The 22320-nt window shown below is 38.3% G+C and overlaps 1 protein-coding gene across 1 annotated transcript; it reads left to right on the top strand.

Annotated features, from left to right (window-relative positions):
- The first annotated feature begins 1226 nt into the window (after positions 1–1226).
- GAS2L1 (growth arrest specific 2 like 1) lies at positions 1227–21000 on the top strand. The gene is made up of 6 exons (XM_072415300.1): positions 1227–1607; positions 2494–3137; positions 7362–7469; positions 11898–11994; positions 13237–13483; positions 16077–21000. Exons 2-6 carry the CDS (start codon positions 2514–2516, stop codon positions 17128–17130), a joined length of 2130 nt encoding a protein of 709 aa, XP_072271401.1. The 5' UTR covers positions 1227–1607; positions 2494–2513; the 3' UTR covers positions 17131–21000.
- The last annotated feature ends 1320 nt before the right edge of the window (positions 21001–22320 follow it).

Raw genomic sequence — 22320 nt, 5'->3', positions numbered from 1 at the left:
TGGGATTGAAGCCAAACAGTCTGGAGTCATGAAACAAGGCAGCCTCGCCCTCCCCTGCCTGGCGTGAGCTCATCCTTAAAGCCACAGACTGATGTAGTGCAGGGAGTGCTGCAGAGCTGGAGGCTACACCTTTCACCAATTATACATAGCATAACACAGCATACACAATACACAGGCCACAAAGCCTAAAACAAGAGAGGATCTGTATTCCATCCATGTCATTTTCACATTTCATTGGACACTGCGGAAGATGACTGTCACTTTTTTTGGAAAATCTGGATGTTTATCCTGGTTTGTTAGCTTTGTGACCTGAGCCTACAATAGTGATCACACAATATGGGGCCCTACGTTTTATGCCATCCTCCTTACTGCCGTATCCAATCGGCCCATTTATAATTCCAAGCTGTGATATTACTGGCCAGAAAAGTAAAAGAAGACCTACTAGATTGTAAGCTCTTCGGGGCAGGGTTCTCTCCTTCTGTATTAGTCTGTCATTTGCAATCCCTGTTTAATGTACAGCACTGCGTAATATGTAATATGGCGCTATATAAATCCTGTTTATTAATAATAATAATAATAATAATAATAAATAATAACCTGATGATGTAGGGATTGCTATCATTCTTCTCTTTTAAGGGCACATTGGTAGATTTTAGAGTTCAAATCTAATAAAACAGTGAATAAAGTGAAAGAGGGGAATAAATTAAAGTGAATCTGATGGATAGTGGTGGACATAGCCAACAGTGTGCAGAACTGACTTGGGGCCCCTGTAGGGATCCCTGTTGGCTAGGTCTTTGCACCTCCATGTTGCTGATGGGAATTCAGCAGCGCAGACTGCAATCATCTGATTTTTGGTTGGTTGTGAATAGTCGGTAAATATTATGCGAATGTTCACAATCATCATTCACACACGTGTTGCGTGCAAATGATCGAGTACATCCGGTGGTATTTATGATTATTTCCATGGGGTAGAACATTGGTCAGAATCTTGTTTTGGGACAGTTACCGGATTATCGGTGGGCTCTGATTATCGGTGGGCTCTGTACCGATCTCACAATATTCTACATATTGCACTTATCAGGGTGTATAATTGCAGATCAGCTGCTGGCTGAGCCATGGATGACACACATGATGATCTAGAAATTGCTATGGATGAAGTCATGGAACAATGAGAGGTCCTTGTTAGATCTCCCTCCTCCTTGTGTAATGAATGGACACCCCGGGCTGGCAGGAAGTTGTAATGAAGCTCTCCTTATTCTACATGCTGCTGTCCCTCCCAGCTAAACTCCTTCCATAGGGACACAGGGAGGGGGCCACCATAGGCAGCGAGCCCAGCACCGGCACAGGATTACACCGCCTGATTAACCTTGGACAGAGGGCGAGGCTCCGCCATTGTCCATCCCCAGCCAGCCTGACACGGAGCCCCGGGAAGGAGCGGGGAAGGAGGGGGCTCCGGTGACAGCACGCGAATTGGAAGCATGGTGACGTCATAACGTGGCACTGGGCAGAATGAGAGGGGCATTTACCAGGGGTATCTGTAGATCACAACCACCCCCCTCCCTGGATTGTGTGTGAGCAGGGCGGGGGAAGAACTGCAAACTTTCCAGGTAAGGATCACTGGATCTCAGGGTCATTTTCTTGTTGGTTTGTAAGTAGAAATCCTATTTATTAATAATAATATTCATAGACTGATCTGTAGATATAATATGATAGAAGCCCAGGATGGAAGTTGATTGGAATCTCACTTTTATCTAAACTCTGTACTGATCATCACTTTACAGAATTATATATATAGAATAATTAAGTCGTAACATAATAAGAAAGTGCCGCAGTCTGTCTCAGCCAATCAGAATTCACTGTTTAATGATTTATCGGGAAAATTGGCTGCGGTGGGTTCTTGGATTGTGCAGCCCATCATTACTCATGGTAAGCCTCAATAAATAAATGGGTAGTGGCCAGGGTTGTATCGTCTTACCATGAAGACAGATGTGTGCGGAACCTGTTGGAATTTGTGATATGGCTTTTTTTTTTGCCTTCGGAATGTTTCCAAGATAATGTAATGTGCATATGGTATTCATTGTATTTACAGTATTAACCCCAACCCAACCAGAAATATTTAGACATACCAATACATGCTTTGTGTATTTATTAAAGATCAGTATATGTATTTTTTAATACAACATGTGCAGTAGCAGAGTTTGTCATGTTAGCAGGCCCTGTAATCCTATAGAGGGAGCTGACAGATGGACACTCCATAGTGGGCAGAATTTATTTTTTTATCCAATCGGCATACAGGGGTGTGTTTCAGACCAAGTAGTACCGGTACAGGATCTGGCTTTGCCATTTGATAGATGTGCCTGGATAGGAGAACTAGCTCAGCCTTTAGCAAATGAATTAGATCTCACGTATATATTTTATTTGTGTATTTAGCTGGTTGTCTCAAATATAGTTTTAATGCTTGAAAGCTAATATATTTTGGCACATGCTCTGCAGGTGACGGATAATGAGAAAAAATGGCAGACCAAAGCCAAATACAGTCGTCCGCTTCGAAAAGCATACGACCTTTCCGCTCCAGCGAGGAGTACCTTGAAGCCATGAAAGAAGATCTCACCGACTGGCTGAATATGTTGTATGACTTGGACATGGACCCTGGCACTTTCATGGAGGCCCTGGAGACCGGGTACACTCTTTGTCAGCATGCTAATAATCTCAATCGTCTGGCCCAGGATTTTAAAACACAATATTCAGAAGCTTCTGCCACCATGAGACTGCCACAAAAGGATGTAACATTCCAGGTTAAGGGAGCCGTCCCGGGTTCATTCCTGGCCAGGGACAACGTGTCCAATTTCATTAGCTGGTGCCGCAAGGAGCTTGGCATACCGGAGGTGCTAATGTTTGAGACCAATGACCTGGTATTGAGGAAAGGGGAGAAGAGTTTTGTGCTGTGTTTGCTGGAGGTGGCACGACGTGGGGCGCGCTTTGGTATGCCTGCACCAATGCTCATCCAGATGGAAGAGGAGATTGAGGAGGAGCTTAGCCGGTGCAAACCAAGTTCAGAACAGCGCAAGTATCCACGAGCACCAATACCTGTTCAGCCGCCACGTACCATCTATGACCTCAAGAACTTGGATGAGCTGGTAGGCATTTTATATATTCTACATTGACCTATTCGCATTTCCTAAACATGCATGTAAAAGTAGAGCAGTTTACTAAACTGGCACATTATGGGGTCTATTTATAAAGCTGTAATTGATACAGTGGATAGTTCTATGCAAATCATTTTAACAAACAATAAAAAGTTATCAGCACAGAAATAAAGTCTCACAACTTTATTGTGAAGAACTGTGTCAAGACATCCAACAATGCGGGCCTAATGGGGCTCCTTCCTCACGTGATGTAGGTATATTGCCATGAGGAATGGACCATTGGACACCAGTGATACAGTTCTTCATTTTAAAGTTCTGAAAAGACCTATAAATCAGATATTCCCTCCATCACTTTGTTTCTATATACTGTTTGTATTCACTTAGCAATCTCATTTTATTAGAATTTTACTTGATTTTGGCTTTAGTTGGGCTACCACTTATTGGTAGACATCCCATTAGCAGAACACAGAAATCAGCATGATGCAATGGAGATGGCAGTCAACAAGCAGATCAATGTGTCGGTGACCCTTGTCCACATCTCACAAATGGAACAGCTAAGCAAGCTATGTTGGCTAACCCATGTTGCTGTAGGAATTCTTTGTTATGTAGTAAATGTTTGTACATAAACAAAAAAACAAATATAAACACCGGTACCTGTTTAAAAGTATAAAAAAACTGAATTAAGTTGGCCATTAAAATTTTCCATCTAGTATACGAGGCTTTCGATTCCAACATCATAAACGTCTGAACAGACTTTCTTTATAAATAAGCATATGTAGCCGTCTCCTCTCTAGTCATAGCTGGCCTACATCTTACATTTGTGATAGCCTGTTAAGTAGGTCAGATTAACATGTCTAGCTGCAAACAGACCAAATATGAAAAATCTAGACATTTGTCACCATATGCAGTGTCCCAATTGGTAATATTCCTAGCAAAAAGCAGGCAATTACCTCTTGCTGCACTCCCCCCCACATGCAATAAAATAAATTAGTAATCTTGGCCAAGACAAGTTTATGGAGGACTCAGCGAGATCATATACTCTAAGCAGATTTATCAGATAATAGAACGGTATGTTGGCATAAGGTTTCAGAACTCTGTAAAGGTCACTAAGGCTTTGCTGATGGTTTAAAATAAAACATGAATTGTATCATTGTTGGTTAGATTTGGCATTAAAGCACAATGTAGACACTCAGTACCAGCTTTGTGTCAATAGTTCTGTGTTTACTTTCACCCTGGGCTGTGATTATTTTCAGCATTCCATTATATAAGTGCAATCACCCCAATATTTTGCAAATAATTACAGGTCGGGTGCAATACCAAATACCCGTGCCCCTTGTCTTTTTATTTTAGAACATTTTGTTGCAGATTTCAATGTTCAAGAAAAGATTTTGATTGGATGATCTTGTCTTAAAAAATTGTTTTACTGACATTTTAGACTATTACTGTTAGTCATCTCTGGGATAAAAATGAAAGGAATGGACACCGAATTTCCTCTCACCCATATAGGTATAATAGGCCTACATGAGGCAGACCCGTGTGAGAGTGTTCTGCACATAGAGCCATCAGCAACTTGTAAAAGGAAGTGATATCATGACATGTTTTTCCTGTCTGTGGGTCTTATTAGCTCAGTCTGTAGACTTTCCCTCCATGTTTGTGTGTTTCCAAGGTGATGATGAGACTGAGACTTCCTGTGGAAAATTTAATAAACTCCCGTGTCCTAATTCTCAGAACTAAATTGTTCATAGAATCCTCACTGCACAGAACTAAAAGGCCAGCATTGTTTGTTATAATACTGTTATTTTACATTTGCATTGTAGCTGGTGAACAGTGTTACCCCGTGGTGGTTTACCCCTCTTGGGGATATTAAAAAAAGCATAACCCTATCTGAACTTCCAGTTCTACCCAAATGTCACAGCCATCAGAACGACATTGGTGCCATCCCCACCCTACACCTACCCAAGGATGATCCATTAATAATTCAATAGGGTAGTATTTTCCCCAGAAATTTTTTAAGCTGGGTGGGTAAAAATTGTAGGCAGGTAGCAGCCCCTGTATTGTGACCCAACTTTTCAGTAACCACCAGGTGGGTTTAGGACACTGGGAGGAGACAAGTTATAATATTGAACTGTAAATTAGACTGTTGTCATTTTTTACCATATATAAGAACATAGATGCAAATGAATGTTTGGATTCATATGAAGAATATGCAAAATAAGTTTTCATATCCTGACGGATGTATGCAAAAAGTCTAATAGTCATTAGAAGAAGAGATTTCCTATTGGGTGGGTTCATTCTTTATGATATGAAGTCTAATAGTCATTAGAAGAAGAGATTTCCTATTGGGTGGGTTCATTCTTTATGATATGATAACAAAGGGTGTATGATGGATAGTAATGTATTTCCTCCAGTTATTATCTTCTTGTAAGTCTGTGTGCTGTTACTTTTAGTTTGCTCACATGGTTTCCACTGAAACTTGTATGTTGTAAATTAAGTTATAGTGCAATATAACAATTCTGATTACCATCTGTGAATTTCCGAGATAATATTAACTTTGCACCTGTTTTATTGTTTACTGGGTTATCATATCAGCTACGTGCACTGTGTGATCCAAAATAATTATTGTTTGTAATAAACAGAACTCTAGGCAAGTATAAATGCATGCCGTTCTGTAATCATTAGAAGCTTGGTATCAACCTCTTGCAATCTGTTGTATACCAGAACTAAGATTTGAAGAATGAGAAGCAAAAGAATGAGCCAGTCTTTTTTTTTTTGCAAAGCAGTTGCTGTAAAGAGACATAGCCCCTGATTCATCATTGAAATCCGCGATCGCTGGAAGCGCGATAATACGCGCGACCCGCGATCGCGGATTACCGCGGTCCGGGACTCGAGTGCGAGAGTTACTCGCATCCTGAATCTGCCGGCCGGATTCCTGCCATGCGCAATAGGGGTCGCGAATCTGCCAATTAAGGCAATTACATTTCAGCCGCGCAATTAAGGAGGATCTAAGCACAATGGTGAGATCATAGCAATTAATTAGCGCGCACCTGCTCTATTAGAATGAATGATTTTTTAGGGGAACAGTGACTTTTAATGCATGATCGCCAGTAAAAAGCTGTCGGATAAGCGCGGCTCTGTGCGCGAGCTTTTCCGGTTGTTGAATAGCGCGATCGTGCACGATTCCGGATCGCTAATACGAATGCGCGACCGATAATCCGATTTTGCTTGATGAATCAGGGGCATAGAGCAGAGTGACATATGAGCTCAGTCTTCTGCTTTTATTGTGCAGTCATAGGCTTAGCTGTGCTTTGTAACAAAAATGTATACATCTCAGAATTTAGCATCTATAACTGGTTCACTTTTATATAATATGTCAGATACAGGTATTATAAGCACTCATAGACAGTACAGACGATACATATTATTATACATAAATATGTATTAATGTTCTCTATCTATCTATCTCTCTATATCTATCTATCTATCTATCCATCATCTATCTATCTATCTATCTATCTATCTATCTATCTATCTATCTATCTCTCTATCTATCTNTCTATCTATCTATCTATCTATCTATCTATCTCTCTATCTATCTATCTCTCCCTATATCTATCTATCTATCTATCTATCTATCTATCTATCTATCTATCTATCTATCTATTTATGTAGCTATCTATCTATCTATTTATCTATCTCTCTATATCTATATCTATCTAACTATCTATATCTATCTATCTCTCTCTCTATATCTATCTATCTATCTATCTATCTATCTATCTATCTATCTATATCTATATCTATCTAACTATATATCTAACTATCTATCTATCTCTCTCTCTATATCTATCTATCTCTCTCTATATATCTATCTTTCTCTCTCCCTCTCTCTCTATATCTATCTATCTATCTATCTATCTATCTATCTATCTATCTATCTATTTATCTCTCTCTCTCTATATATATATATATATACCTATCTATCTATCTATCTATCTATCTATGTAGCTCTCTCTCTCTATTCCTATCTATCTATCTATGATATTTTTTCACACTGTATTTACGTATTTACTAAAGCTACATGATCTAGGATTTCTTTAAGTCTGCAAGCCTGGTATGTGAAACTAAAAAAAATGAAATGATAGACTTGTTTTTTGCTGGCCCTGTGTATATCCTGTCAGCTTGTTGTCTCCTAACACTGCTGTTTTTTCTTTGCAGGTTCGTGAGATATTAGGTTGCTGCCGTTGTCCTTCTCAGTTTCCAATGATTAAAGTATCAGAGGGAAAGTATCAGGTTGGGGACAGTAATACGCTGATCTTTGTGCGGGTAAGAATGACTTTTCAATGTACTTTCACCCAAAGCTGATATTGGCCTGGATAGTTGATTTAGAAAGTTTCTCGAAAACCTCACTGTTTATCACTGCCAGATGAACAATCATTGCGGGCATTAGTGTTGGATATGTCCCTGATGGAGTTACTAAATACTGCAAGAACTGTCACTATGAGAGCTTCAGTGTCCGAAACAACCAAAATATCAGTTTTGGATGAAATGAATGTTAACAGTACATTAAACTGCATTGACAAATTAAGCATCCTCAGTTAATATGTTTATGCTATACAAAGGAGGCATTGCTGAAAGTATGGCATATACTGTATATCCCTAATACGTATGTTTCAGGAGGTCCCCAACTTCCTGTTCTCTCTGGATAAACTTCCGCAGGATGTTAATAATCAACACATCACTTGTACTTTCTGGGAAGTTACTCAAAATCTTCAGACAAAAGGGTGGTTGCTTAGCTCCAGGATTGTACTCTTTAACAGAGTGCACACAACATCAACTCCATGCAATGTAAACACACGTTAATCAATTAACATACATACATGGCATAAAAGAATATACACCAAACAATGAGTTACACAAATCTCCCCCATCTCTTCTAATATGTCATGTACCACTGCTGAGTTGAGGATGAAAGTGGTGATATTTCCAGGGATTGACTAGTCACAATGGCCAAACAACAGCCGTTGTCATGCTAATCCTGGCATACACTATCATGGATGTACTAACATGGAACACTTTGCTACAGACATGTAGCAAACATCAAATGGTCACACCAAGCATATGGTACAATTTGCCAGGGAGTGCTAAGAAAATTGATGGGTGTGCTTTGGAAATTGTTGAGTACAAGGAACACCCTGGCATCCTGAATACATGGAACTCTTTTTTAGGCACATGTTGAGCACAATAATTATTGTAACGGACATGATGTTACTAGAGACATTTTGTTATGGACAGGCAAAACACACACAGAAATCTAAACTCAATGCTGTAGGTACATGCTGCTAATATCACCAACAATTATTATAACAGATAACATTTATGGATCCAGTGACAACCTGTGAAACAGAGGCCCTGCACCATGCTGGTCTCTTCTCATTCTGCTTACATAAGGACATGGTAGTATCATTTTCTCTTCTGTTTATTAAAAGCAGACTAGATAGTAATAACTGTGATGGGAGAGTAGGAGCCCCAGCTGTTGGATCTTCTCATTGTAACCCGGGAGGTATATCACAGCTTTGTGCCTAAATCAATGCAGTAAATTGTATTTCATTAGTAAATAGAATTACCAGACATTACGTGATGCCTACAAATGACTTTGTTTGACCTTCCCACCTAATTATTGTAGTTATTCATGCTGACAATATTCTATTAGAATGGTGATTGTTAAGAAATAGGTAATTCAGGCCATGTACCTATAGCAAGATATCTTCACATCTATGGACTGGAAACAGTATGTTGTGTATGTGTTGGAGGGGTTGTGTTACTGGTAGTGCACTGCAAACATATTAACTCATTTTTTTATGATGGGAGCTTCTGCATGCAGACAGTCCACATAAATCTTTAAAGAAATCCTGTCACTAACACCCTGAAAAAAATACAATGGACTGCAGCATCTTTGTGGTGTTGTCTGTTAAATTACCAGGAATTCTTCAGAATTTAGTCCTTTTCTGGAAGGACTGTGACATCATGCAGAAGACAGGAGGAAAATATCATTTTAACATTTTTAGGTGCATTTAACACCTACTAATATTAGATCTTTTGTGAAGGGGGGTACGTACTGAGTAACTCAACCTTCTTGTTAGCGTAACTGTATAAAGGAACATTTTTCAGCTTCCCAATGTAACAAACACATAAATAAGTATAAAATCTTTGCCTGACCAGAAATGTTAATAGACATACAGAGTGGACGCTTATGGTTTTAGCTTGGTTGCAGGAAAATTCAATATTTGTCTTATAACTTCATATGGAAGGTGGAAACATTTCTTATAGTTCCCAGTAAGAAGCACCAGTTAGGTACAAAGGATGTGGAGTTTGTGTGCTGAGATGTGAAAGATCCTATTACCTAGCATTTGCAATGAAAAGGTTAACAACTTCAGTTCCTCTCCATTGGACTCTGACAATGGGACTGGTGAGTGAGTAAACGTGGAACATGAGCTGTAACTTGAATTATTTAGAGCTGAGGTTAAGTCACCTCGATCTTTATACTCTGCTAGGCTCTCCTCTCATATGTTAGCCATTACTAATATGAGTTTTTAATCTCCAAATTGTAGATAGTGTTCCATTCCTTCCATAGGTATGGCAGAAGGGTCTGGCTGCTTTTCATTTATGGGCATTTTTTGCACTGGCTGGTGCATGCCTTTGTGTTAAATTGTGCTACTTGCACATGATGTCCATGCTTTCTGCTCTAGCAATGGTTTTCTTGAAAGTCATTGCAGGTAGTTCTAACAAAGTGATAGACTAAATACTGATGGCTTGCACCTAAATCACATACTGCTAGTCTTGTGCTAGAGCTGTACATTTCCATACTGTATGTACAAAAAGTCCATCCTATACTCTCTATCGACTGAGCAAGATGAAGCTTACATCATTGAGGGCTTCCAGTGGCCTGCAGTGGTGCATTATACATGTTCACTGTAAAATATATCATTCATTGACCCAGTTATTTAATAGGCAGAGTATATCTGTCAAGGAAGTTGGTAAAGGGGTGAGAAGTTGAATTAACATTGATATTTAAATTGACCCCTATGCTATATTCCAATTGTCTGAGTAACCGATAAACAGAACATGACATTTAAAGACCATTTGGAACCCTTGGTGGAATGATTCCTATCAGTTATTATAGTTAAACATTTTGGTATAACAAAACAGTAAGCAGTGAATGCTTTTCTATAATCCTATTTTTTTTTTTATTAAACATAAACTGTGCCCCCCTCCACTGGTGTACATATATATATAAATATATATATATTATATACATTTTGTAATATTGTATATATTGTAATATATGTTATATATTTCACAGTCCTCAGCTGTATAGACTGAGTGTCGCTACATACTTTACACGTTTTAGCTTTGTGCAGTTCTTTACATTATATTATCCCCACTTTTTAGGTGTACAATTACACATCACACATCTTCACTTTATGAATAATACTCTGTACACTAGAAATCCACACTGGTAAATGTTTTTTGATTTGCACAACTTAAAGAACAATACTGTACATTATATACTGTATGCTACACTGCTCATCTGTATACACTGTGCTTTGCATTATATACTAAGCAGTTCTCAGCTACATAAACTGTATATTATGTGCTTGGAAGTGCTTGGCTGTGTACATTGTGCTGTGCATTGTATGCCACACACCTGCTATACACTGTTTGCAATAGACAAGCCTTTCTCAACCCTTTTCTCTTAAAATGACTCTAAAGTATTTTCTCAGAAAACTCAGTCGGGTTCATTGAGGAAAATTCCTTTTATAAGGGTGATCCGAAAGACTCTTTCAGAAAGCTAAAAATATCATCGGTATCATTTAGATGTCTCTACCTGGTGGCTTTGGACCCAGATCTAGGCTGACACCATCACATGGAAGATCAATCAGTCACAGGAATCCCTAGCAACCTTTGGAGAAACCCTAGAGCTTTATGGAACCCTGGTTGAGTAAGCTTGGTCTAGATCAGGGGACAGCAAACTTTTATGGCCACTAGGCCATTTCAACGGTGGGCGGGAGCACACTAGGCCGGACTCTGCCCTAATGGCCCTGCCCCCCACCAGGGAACGCCCCTAAAGTGAAATCCCCCTCCTCCCCATGCATTGCGGAGGAGAAGGATTTACCTTCAGGGAGCGGTCCCTATTTACCGTAGTGGCTCCGGTAGTTCCTTAAACCCCCCTGGCAGAGCTGCAGAGCCGCGGGTTGCCAAAGGGCATTAGGCCGGGTCGGCCAGGGGGGCGTTAGGCCGGAACAAACTACCGGCTAGGCCGTATCTGGCCTAAAGGCCGGAGTTTGCTGACCCCTGATCTAGACCATTTCAGTTTTCTTCCCATGCCCTTTTAACTGAAGGCAGCCCCTTGCCTCAACTTTACTTTCACAGATGCACTGTAAACACTGGACATTATAATCAGAGTAGTACATGGAAAATTCCTACTTCCGACCAGGTGTCTCTGTGTCCAAATTCTGTCCCTGGCATGAACCCAGCACCACCCATTATGTTACTGAGATTGGGGAAAGTTCTTAAGATCAGTAATTATTTGCTTCCATCAGTGTGTACTGTACTAAGCCGTGGATTTGCCGAATAAATTGTACTATGATTACTATAAGTATCTTTACAAGTGCACTACAGGTTGAGGCACATTACAAGTATTTTGCTTAAATCATGTGATGATCAGCAAAGTAATCCCTCTGTTCTTTGTAGGTTTTGCGGAGTCATGTCATGGTGCGTGTTGGGGGAGGATGGGATACTCTAGAACATTATCTGGACAAGCATGATCCCTGCAGGTGTCAGTTTGCTTGTGAGTATTATGCCAATTAAATGTTATGTAAGTCTTTACTAGGAGCATAATGTTTTAGGTTACAACACATCCACATACTTTGTACTAGGCTTTTATTCAGAACTTTTGGTAATTAAAATGTGAGATTTAATCTGTTGTCTGAAACGTGTTTAACCTGTTCTAGAATACGAATACAGAACGCAGTTAGAACATCATGAACATTTAGTAGCCATAATGGAAAGAAAAAGGGGAGTTACTGTAGAGGAGATAAGGTTGAGGAAGGGAAGGGGATGAAGGTTAGGTTGATTGGCACTCAACTTAAATAAAAAAAAACAAAAAAAACAAAGTCCATACACAGGAAAGTTAAGCTCATCAACCTTGGTTCTCATTTATTAACAGATCATTGGCATAGTTAGTTTGGTTGATAAAAAACAGGTCCATCAAGTTCAACCGCTAGGATAACTAAACATATCCCTAATAAGTGTAATGGTACTATACAAATAAATATTAGGTTTATGTTTTAAAATACCAATTTTTCATATACTGCACATCATATAGCAGTGTTCCACATAGGTAAATAAAACTAAATAAGTTACACTTGTACCCTCAGGGATGTAGAAAAGGACTTAGCAGCCAAAAAAGAGTTACATGCACACTATGCAGCAATGTGATCTATATTTTATTTCATTTCCATTCATACTGTTTTTGTGGTCTTTCATTGCAGTATAAATGATAGACTGATGGTATGCATACGCCATTAAAGCTGTACTCCTAGCAAGCAGCTAAAACAGTTGAAATACATACATGTGAAATATTTACCCTGCTAAAGGTAAAGAAGAATGTGATTGTGAGAGTTACTTCATCCGTAATGTTATCAATATTCAGTAATTATTCTACCAAACTTGCTAAAGCACAGGTAATTATGTGAATACAGTGATTTTAGCACCCCTACTAGGCAGTATATCAAGGTCCTAGACTGGCAGTAGTACACTGTGGTCAAGAAGACACTCAAGCTGCAGTTAGGAATATACTTAAAGATGTTTTAATCAACATGTAATTGTAATAATCAACGTAGCTTATTTTTCTGCCTGGAGTACAGCTTTAAAATGTTATTCAGCTTCATATATGTCTGTTACTTTGTACATTGCTTGATAACCTATTGCTTGGATGGTTGTGCAGAATACGGATAGACTAGATATGTGTATACTGCATTACATCAATTCATCAGTGACATTTCTTCATTAGTTCTCATTTACTTCATAGCCCATCGTGTGCAGCCATCACGACCCACAACATTTTCCCCCCAGCGAGTGTCCAATATTGCTCCTCCTCGCACCTCCAGCCCTTCACGGGGACGCTATTCTGAGGGCCTGCCCAGGAACGCTCAAAAGTCAGAGCCAAGCACTCCCCGAAGATCTATTCCAGCTCCTACGTCATCGATGAACAGTACTTCCAAGACCCCAATATCTCAAAAGGAGCGCCCAGGAGTTCATGGCATTAACTCATTCAGGTATGCTTAAGAGTTTGAACTGAAGGAACTCACTGAATACCATTTACACTGTCATTGTGCAATAAAAGACATAGGCTCACATTTCCATTCACCATGTTCCTTAATTTGATGACCCTTGCAGAGCTGTGTAAGACAAGAAAATAAAGAAAACTGTTGTAACACAACTGTAATAAAACATGGAGGTAGGGCTCCCTTAACTACAGGTTCTCTCTATATAATCATATCCCTTCATAAGTACAAAGCAGGACTGGAGGGCTATAAATAGAACCTTGGTCCATTTAGTATTTAGTCATAGTTAGAATCTGCAAGTGAAGAGGACATTTAACTGAGTGCTCTGCTACGGAAAAACATAGGAGCCAGCTTTGAAAGGAATTTATCAGAATTCTAGTAGTTCCTATATAATACAATATATAAATAAGCTCTGATTTTAAAAAAATTATAAAAAAACTAAACTCTGGCACCGTACATTATAGGTAATTACCTAAATTTTAGCATACCTGACACACTTTTTTTTAATGCATAGGTGACCCTGTGCTACCTAACTTTAAAGAAACAGTGGTTTCCTGCTCTATCAGTATTCCCTGTGATAGGGACTGGTCATTATTACCCACTTTTTTGTCAGGAAGAGGACTGATCTGGTATCCTCTGTAAGTTCCACTGAGGCAGTGCTGGCTGTAGAGGGTGGAAACTGGCAACAGTAGCTAAAGCGGTATGTACGGGCACTTACCACCCCATAACACTTCACTATTCTGCATAAATGTGGCCCCTGCTACTCTTTTGAATATCTCCCCATCTGCATCTCCGTCTCTGGATCTCTCCTCTCAGCTTAAGGTTCTGTATGATTCATTCTGGCTTGATATGGGGTGAGAAAAGGCTTAACAAAGGTTTCAGGTGGTGTCTGTGAATTCTTAGTTGTTTTTGTGTGTCCCTGCAGGGGATTCCGAACAGCCTTGTCTAATACAATTTTTTAATTCAATTTACATTTTTAGTGGCTGCCTGTTAAGGATTTACTAATTTTTAGCCAGGAAATGTGATGACCCTAGCAGAGCTCTGTAAGACAGGAAAATAAGGAAATAATTGTAACCCAGCTTGTGAAAACCATGGAGGTAGAGCTCCTACAACTATTGGTACTTCCTGTAATAGTACAAAGCGTGACTTGAGGATTATAGAATCCCAGCTATAGAATAGCTGGAGCTGTGAATGCTCTGCTCCCATAATTGTTTCTTACTGAATTGTAACTTTAAAGGAATGCATTTTGAAAATGGTTCAAGATTATCAGAAGACATCAACATTAACAGAATATAATCACCAGGAAACAGTTGATCCATCATCTATGTTAGATAATGCCATATATGATAATGTGGATGGTCAGCTGCTCACATTTAGAAAACTGTTGACTTTTTGACCACTGTACCTGTATTTTTTTATATTTGTATATCCCGGGTGTGCCATTTTGATTATTATGCACCTTTGTATTTTATTAACAATGGCATTTTGTTTATGTACAAAGGTCATTATCATTATTAATCATTAATTCTTTCTTGACCTGCTACCCTTACAAACAAATGAAAATCAGTTAGAAGTTAACTTGTGAGCACATGTAGATGTTTTCATTACCACTTTATTTGCTGCAGGAGAATGGTGTTGATTTCTATAATGGTAAATTCAAAGAAATCAAAGCTATGAAATCAAAAAATCCTATATACACTGACTTTTCTAAATGTTTCTTGTTCAACACAACAGTGTCCTTGAAAAACTCTCTATGTAACATCCTCTAGTTCAAAAGTTCCATACCTGTCACTTTTTTAATGTTCCTTATTACTTTCATCAGCAGCATTCCTGCAAATCCCACTGCTGATCCACTGGAAATTAGTGGAAAGTGCATCCAACTGTAGTTTAACAGCAACCATATGTAAAAATCTACTTGTCATTTTACCTTATTCAACTTGTTCCAAAAAATAGCTTTTCCATCCCCGTTTTAGTAGAGCCAGTGCAAATGCCACTGACCTCCCATCAATTCTTAGCAGTGGATTGTCCGTGGAAAAATCACTCTGCCAATTTTGCAGCTGTTTAGGAAAACCTTTTCCAGATATCTGCTTCTTGCTAACATATGTAAAAAGATGAAAAGCAAATCAGTAAGACAATGCAGAGAAATAATATTGTGAAGTATGTTACTGTCTTCACTGCAGATCTTTTGACTTACTAAGATACTTACCCTGGCTTCCTATTTGTTAATTACTCCAACATATATATATTTATAGGGGCATTGTCAGGGTTTAGATATGCTTAATATGCAAGGTGTTAACAAGTTTTATTTGGTCCCCCATGTCCCGTCCCGTGTCATGCTTATAAACTTTTTTGGTATGAAATCATTTTGGTATTTAGTATATTTTTATATTTTGTAAATGTGTGAAGAATATAAATGTATATATCGAAATTTGATTAGTTGGAGTTGCTAGTAATACAAACTCTGTTTTCATAACTTTATTTTCTGACATGGTATTTTGCTTTCCTTGCCTTTTTCTGTCATTGTGTTTTGCATGATAATTTACTTTCTGGCTGTGCTACATCTCACTCCTTCCTTCTGTCTCAGGCCTCCTCGTTCCCGACGCTATTCTGGTGACAGTGACTCTTCTGCCTCCTCTGTCCAGAGTGCCCCTGCTGGCAGAAAATCATACGAAGCTTTAAGACCAGGATTTCGTGCTTCAGTAACACGCAGTCAGTCCCAGGACCGAGGTCCTCCTCCCCGACGATCCCAGGTATCCCAGCCTGCAGTGTCTGATCGAGGCAGAACTCAAGGTGTTTCAAATGCTGCACCTTCAACAAGGCGTGCTCGAAGCCAAGGGCCCCCAACTAACAAGAAGACAGTTTTGATGATTACACGAGATAAAGATGGACAACATTCATGGGCAACACCTAATGCTTCCAAGCCCCCTATTACTTGTCCTAAAACTGAACCTCCCAAAACCAATGTAAGAAGGCAGCTGGGATATACTCAACAGCCTCTGGATGTTTGTCAGGAGCAACAAATTTATCGTAGCCTGGAGAAAGAGTTCCTAGAAAATACACGACTTCTAGGGACTTCAGAGAGTGCTGGAGGAGCCCAGGGAACCATCTTGATAAGCCCCCCTTCTTGTGAACCAGCTGCTATAGACTCTGCATACTGTTCTTCTAGCTCATCTTCCTCCTCACTCAACTTTTATATTACTGGGGGTGGAAGAGAGCAAAGTACAGAGGGGAATACTGTAGCACTTCCTTCGTCCACGTGGAGAAGACTTCCTGCTTTGTCCAGCTCTTCAGATGATAGTTCCTGTCCACCTGCTTCAGAAGACCTCCAGGAGGAAGTTGAGCCAGAAGAGCCATCTGCAGCAACTGAAGCAGATGCTAGTGGTGTGGTGTTAAGACAAAAAAAAACCCTAAAACGTCCAGATAGAGTACCATCCATCTATAAACTTAAACTACGCCCAAAGATCCGACCACGGATGGATGCTCAACCAGACAAGTCCCCATCCCGAATCCCTACCCCGCTTAATTTTAGAACTGCAAGCTCTCCACCTAAACCTGCACCTACCCGACGTTCATGGAGAGCCCTTCAGTCTGTTTTCTTTTCTGATTCAGGAGTACAAGCAGATCATCCTGGTGGATGAGTTAAGTCTTGAGCATAGTTATCCTCACTTTATTCTAATACGTGCAATTCGCCAATAATTGATAACATGCAAATTATGCTTTAGTCCTGAAGATGTTAGGTTGGGATTTAAACGATCCGGGCAACTCATGAACCAGCTATAGCACTACACATTGCAAATAAATGCTCAGCAGTGCAAGCATGACTACACAATCATACAATATACAATATTACAGCATGTGCATGCATGCACTTGTTGGAAGCATAATGAACAAAAATATTGTTCTCTTCTTTACTGCTATCAGATAAAGCCATTTATTCTATTACATGTTTGCAGAGAAACCCTACAATCCAGGTTGGTACCATTACTCAGGATAGTATGTTTTTTTCTTGGATATTGCTATCTAGTCAATCAAGTGTTCTTCCCCTGTTTATACAGTAGAACACTCATATTGTGAATAGTTATCATACCTATAAAATGACTGTTTCCACTGTGTGAGCTTGTTAATACCTTCATCTATGCTGGTGGTGGTCCACCAGAAGATAATATATTCCAACTCCATTTGCTGTCTGTGATATACATTCCAACCCTGCTGTATGTACTGTCTATTAGAGTACACTGTCACTGCTGTACGTACTGTAAGTCATTTCTCAGGAAACAGACAAAATAGCAATCACAATATCAGCATGGTTTTACAATTAAAATGAGATTATAATATCTCATTTTGCCTTGTAAGTTTTCTATATGGCTCAGCCAGGACAAAAAATGAAGGTCAGTGAAAGGAATTTTGCTGGAAACTTGTCCATCTTAAATTTCAGAGGAATATATAAACAAACCATCAAAGTAACTAAAATAAGACAGTAATTCAATCCAAGCATTGGCTTCATAATGATTGAGGCTGAATTAACACAGAACATCCATGCACTTATGTACATAAACATATGTAAAATCATGATATTTCTTATTGAATGGAACTAATATAGGCACCTGGATTTGACATGGTTTCAGCCTCTTCCTAACTGTAGAAAGAAGATAAAGAAAGGGAAAGGTAGCATCAGGAGCCAACATTTGTTGACCAATGACGTTCTTACAGAATAAGAGAGCAGGGGGATCAGACAATTAAAGTGAATATCCCATAAAAGCATTTTTTGTTGTAAGTTAATTGTTAGGGTTTAAGTACTTGATCTTACTGTATTGTCCAATCAAAGGTTGAGATCAGAGAGGTGATTTATTCGTATTGTTTAACCAAAGTAGAACATAGTCAGTTCTGGTTGTCTGCAAGGGCTGTGTAAATCTCAGGAACGATTGGGAAAAAGTTCAGATCTTTTGGGAGGTAACACAGGTATAAGTGGTGTGCGTATTTTAGATGTACATTTAGCTGTATGTCTGGAGTTCAGCTCCATGGTAAATGGAAATACTGGTTTGCTGATAGAAAACCTTTGAGCCATTTTACAAAAAGAATGGTAAAAAGAAAGAGGTGATAAAACAAGGATGCCAATGAGAAGGTTAGGAATGTGTTGTATGGATAATATGAATGTTTGAAATAATGTGTATGTAGCAATAAGATGGTTCCGCCATAATTACTTCCCTAACTGATATATGTAGAATTACCTGTTTTTCTATGTTTTGTCGTTATTTAACAAGATAGAAAGGTTCTACTGGAGATGACTAAATATTTTAAAATATGACCCATTATTTTATATGCCATTTTATTCAGATTGATTATTTTCAAAAATATGGTTTTAAACATTAGAACATCAAAATTATTTGGCTAACTATATACAGGGAGTTCATTCAATAAATAAATATTTTATCAGCCAATGTCAGAATGTACCAGGTCCCTGACTTCTCTCAAAGGTAAATGATGTTGAGATGAAATGGCTGCAGGACCATCTCTAGCGAATACCATCTTGTGTATGGCCTCCTTGTTCTTATAAAAAGTAATTAGGATATTCCAATTCTAATTTTGTCATGTTTGTTTAGTTGTCTACTTGCAAGTTGGAGTAAGTGTCAGATAGGCAAGTTTTTGTGAAACACTTGTAATAGTGGAATATATACCAAACAACTGCTACAGGGAAATGTATGCAAAGCAATAGGGATAGTTCAGTATGTAAGATGTAAAAATGAGAATGTTAACGAAAGGTGTCATAATATGAGGCTTATAAAATAAGTGAAATATAAATTTTATTTTTCTGCAGAGAACATCAAGGGGTATGTTCTCTTGTGCAATACTTGAAAGGTTATATCTGTTAAAACTAATTATTTCTTTGAACATCACAGACAGACTGTTAAATGTATATTAATTCTATGCACAATGTGCGATATTTGGAAATATGTCAGTGTTGTATTTTCTCTATTACACCAATGCCATTAAGTAAAGCAAAATGTATTAACCACTTTATAGCATGTAGTAACTTATGTCTTGTGAGCTGCCATTGCTATGAAATCGAATGTAATTGGATCTCATATAAAAGTAGCAAATTTGGGTTCCAAGTCTGGGTAGCTTACAGCGACCACCTATGGTCACCTTTCCCCGCTGATATTGCAGTTTAATAAATAAAGGGCAGATATTAAATGGATTTTAATACACTGTGTTCTTTAGATACTTTACACAGCATAGACCAATGGCTATATGTAGAGTATTGAAATATTATTTTTTGTTGAAATCTCTGACAATCGGTTTGTTACCATAAACAAGAAGTGTTCAACCAGTTAGGAAATTGCTTTTAGGATCTGACAGTGATTGTATCAAGTCTTTAAAGTCTGAAATATATTTTAATATTGGGGGTTTGCTGCTGCTGAGGTCTGGTGCTAGCTTAAATGTTTCATTTTTAATTTAATGTAGTGTTCACTGTTTGGGTAAGCAGGAATGAACTCTAATATTAGCGTCAGATGCTGTAATCCTAAAGCAAGCACCCAAATTTTTGCAGGTAGATAGGACCCAATGGTTACCTGTCTGCTTTGCCCCCTTCCTGATCACTTCTGCTGTATTGGCATGCTAGGGTGAAATTTTACGTTGTCATTATAGTATTATATTGAGGGAGATACAGGTGCGCGAGTAGTGAAATGGGAGTGAATGGTGATGATGCAGAGTGTGGAAATTAACAATGATGTATTTAAGTAATGGGGTGATTCTCAAAAGGTCATTTACAAACAGCAAAATATTGCATTTCATGCACCATGATAATTTTCTGTTCATATCTGTTTGACAGTATTTGTCTTTTTTAGGATCTCCATAAAACCTTGTGATAAGAACCATACATAGAAATATAGTTGTAACGTCTAGCCTCATAACTCATAAACGGGCTGAAAAAGTCCTTGCTCATTACTAATTGGGACTTGCATTGAGCATTGAAATTTCTCCACTAGAGTTTTATGCCTTTACCACTTCTTTTATTATTACATTACATTTTTTCCTTTACTAAAACTGAAAGTTTTTGCAAGAAGTTTCATAATATATTGATTTATCTCCATGTTTGCTAAGAGCAGAGAACAAATCAACCATTTTGTACAACTTAAAAAGTTGTATTATGTTTTACTATATAAAAGTTCTTAATGTGCCCTGCCCCTTATGATTTATATAAACCTTTGTCCAAACAAGTCAGTACAGGATAAAGTATGTATGTGCCACGTAATAGCTTTATATTATGCGCATTAGTCAGAAACTAATTACAATGCAAAAAAAATTTTGCAATACTGGAACTGCAGTAATTTGCTGTTGTAATGTATCTAAAGGTTGCATAGATGCAATAAAATCTCACATTGAATGTGTTTGTGTATGCAAATCAGTGTATGATTGTGGACATCAATGGTATAAGGAAATGTATGCGACCCAATGTATACTGTCATTTCTGATCTGTTGCTGCTGAATAAATCTTTTGATAAATTCGAGTGTTGTTGTTTTTTTTTTGTTGTTGTTTTTTGCATGTCACTGACAATCCAGAAATCAATGTAGGTCTTTACAAGGTGCCCACCTCAGCTGCATTTTAATGACATATGTACTTAGAACACTGTACTTGTGATTCACATTACACATTACATTAGATGTGGCACATAACATGAAGGGTGATATGTTTATGTTAGTCATGTAAATAATAATACTAATTTTCGCTTAGGAAAAAAAACTATTAATTACATTTTAAATACAATTTGCTCAAATGTCTACTAATATCTTTATTCTGTTTTAAGTAATAAACAAGCATGATTTAGAAGCATAGGATATAATCCTCCGTTGGGTTTTTACAGCTCTGTAGAAACCTGGCAGAAAGATCTACCCCAATACCCGCCATTACCATGATAGGTTACTCCCACAGTCACCAGCTTAAGCGTGTTCTCCATACATTCCCATGGGGAATCTATTAGAGGTTATACAAAATATTCATGTTTGTCCCTCTGAGGTACTATCAGAATTGAAAGACTTGTCAGATGGTCCATGACACCAAAAAGCTTGACAAAGGAACAGAATTCAGTTTGCCACACAAGGCCACATTAGGAGCCATGTAACTCCATCTTTATGACCTTGGCCAGACATCGAGGGAAGATGAAAAATATGATGTGACTACATTTTTAAATTGCTTTGACTATTGTATTGTGGAAGAGAAAAACAGATAATACAACAATGAAATTCTCGTTATCATAGGAGGACATCTTGTAAAATGTTTGAAATTGTGTGTATTTTTTTTGCCTGTAATTCCTGGAGAAAGAAAACAAACCAACTTAAACCAAGATGGGTAGACCCTTGCCAATGAGCTTGTTAGATGATTGCTATAAGTCTAGAAATGCATACAACCACCCATAATTCTGCAATTTTTATTCATTTTGGATCGAACAGGAAAGATTTAAATCAGCCTTTCACAACTTTTTTATTATGAGGGGACCCTTGAAATAACTTTCAGGCCTTGGGGAATCTCTACTATAATTACTATATACACAGCTCACAGTATATTAGTGTGGTGATTAGTGTTAAGATAACCTCTTACATTACTGGCCATTAGGAAGAATGTCACCCTTACAGATGGCCAAAAAGGTCATTGGTCCCCACTTTAGAGACACAAATTTCTCATTGCTCAAGAAACTTCATAAACTCATAGCAACTTCTGAAGGAACTTTTGGGTTCCACAGACCCCAGTTGGAAAACACTGTCAGGTTTTTATTACTATCAGTGCTGTCATTGGGATATTTTTCCTCTTATTTCATTGTCTGGAAAGAAAG

This window comes from Pyxicephalus adspersus, chromosome 6, assembly GCF_032062135.1.
Source record: "Pyxicephalus adspersus chromosome 6, UCB_Pads_2.0, whole genome shotgun sequence".
NCBI classification, from domain to species: domain Eukaryota; kingdom Metazoa; phylum Chordata; class Amphibia; order Anura; family Pyxicephalidae; genus Pyxicephalus; species Pyxicephalus adspersus.
This window is presented reverse-complemented; position numbering and strand designations above follow the sequence as displayed.

Excerpts from the sequence above, each read along its gene's own strand:
- GAS2L1 (XM_072415300.1), top strand. The coding sequence starts at position 2,514 with ATGGCAGACCAAAGCCAAATACAGTCGTCCGCTTCGAAAAGCATACGA. Across the intron at positions 3,138-7,361 it reads TCAAGAACTTGGATGAGCTG|GTTCGTGAGATATTAGGTTG; the intron begins GTAGGCATTTTA and ends TTTTCTTTGCAG. Across the intron at positions 11,995-13,236 it reads CTGCAGGTGTCAGTTTGCTT|CCCATCGTGTGCAGCCATCA; the intron begins GTGAGTATTATG and ends TTTACTTCATAG.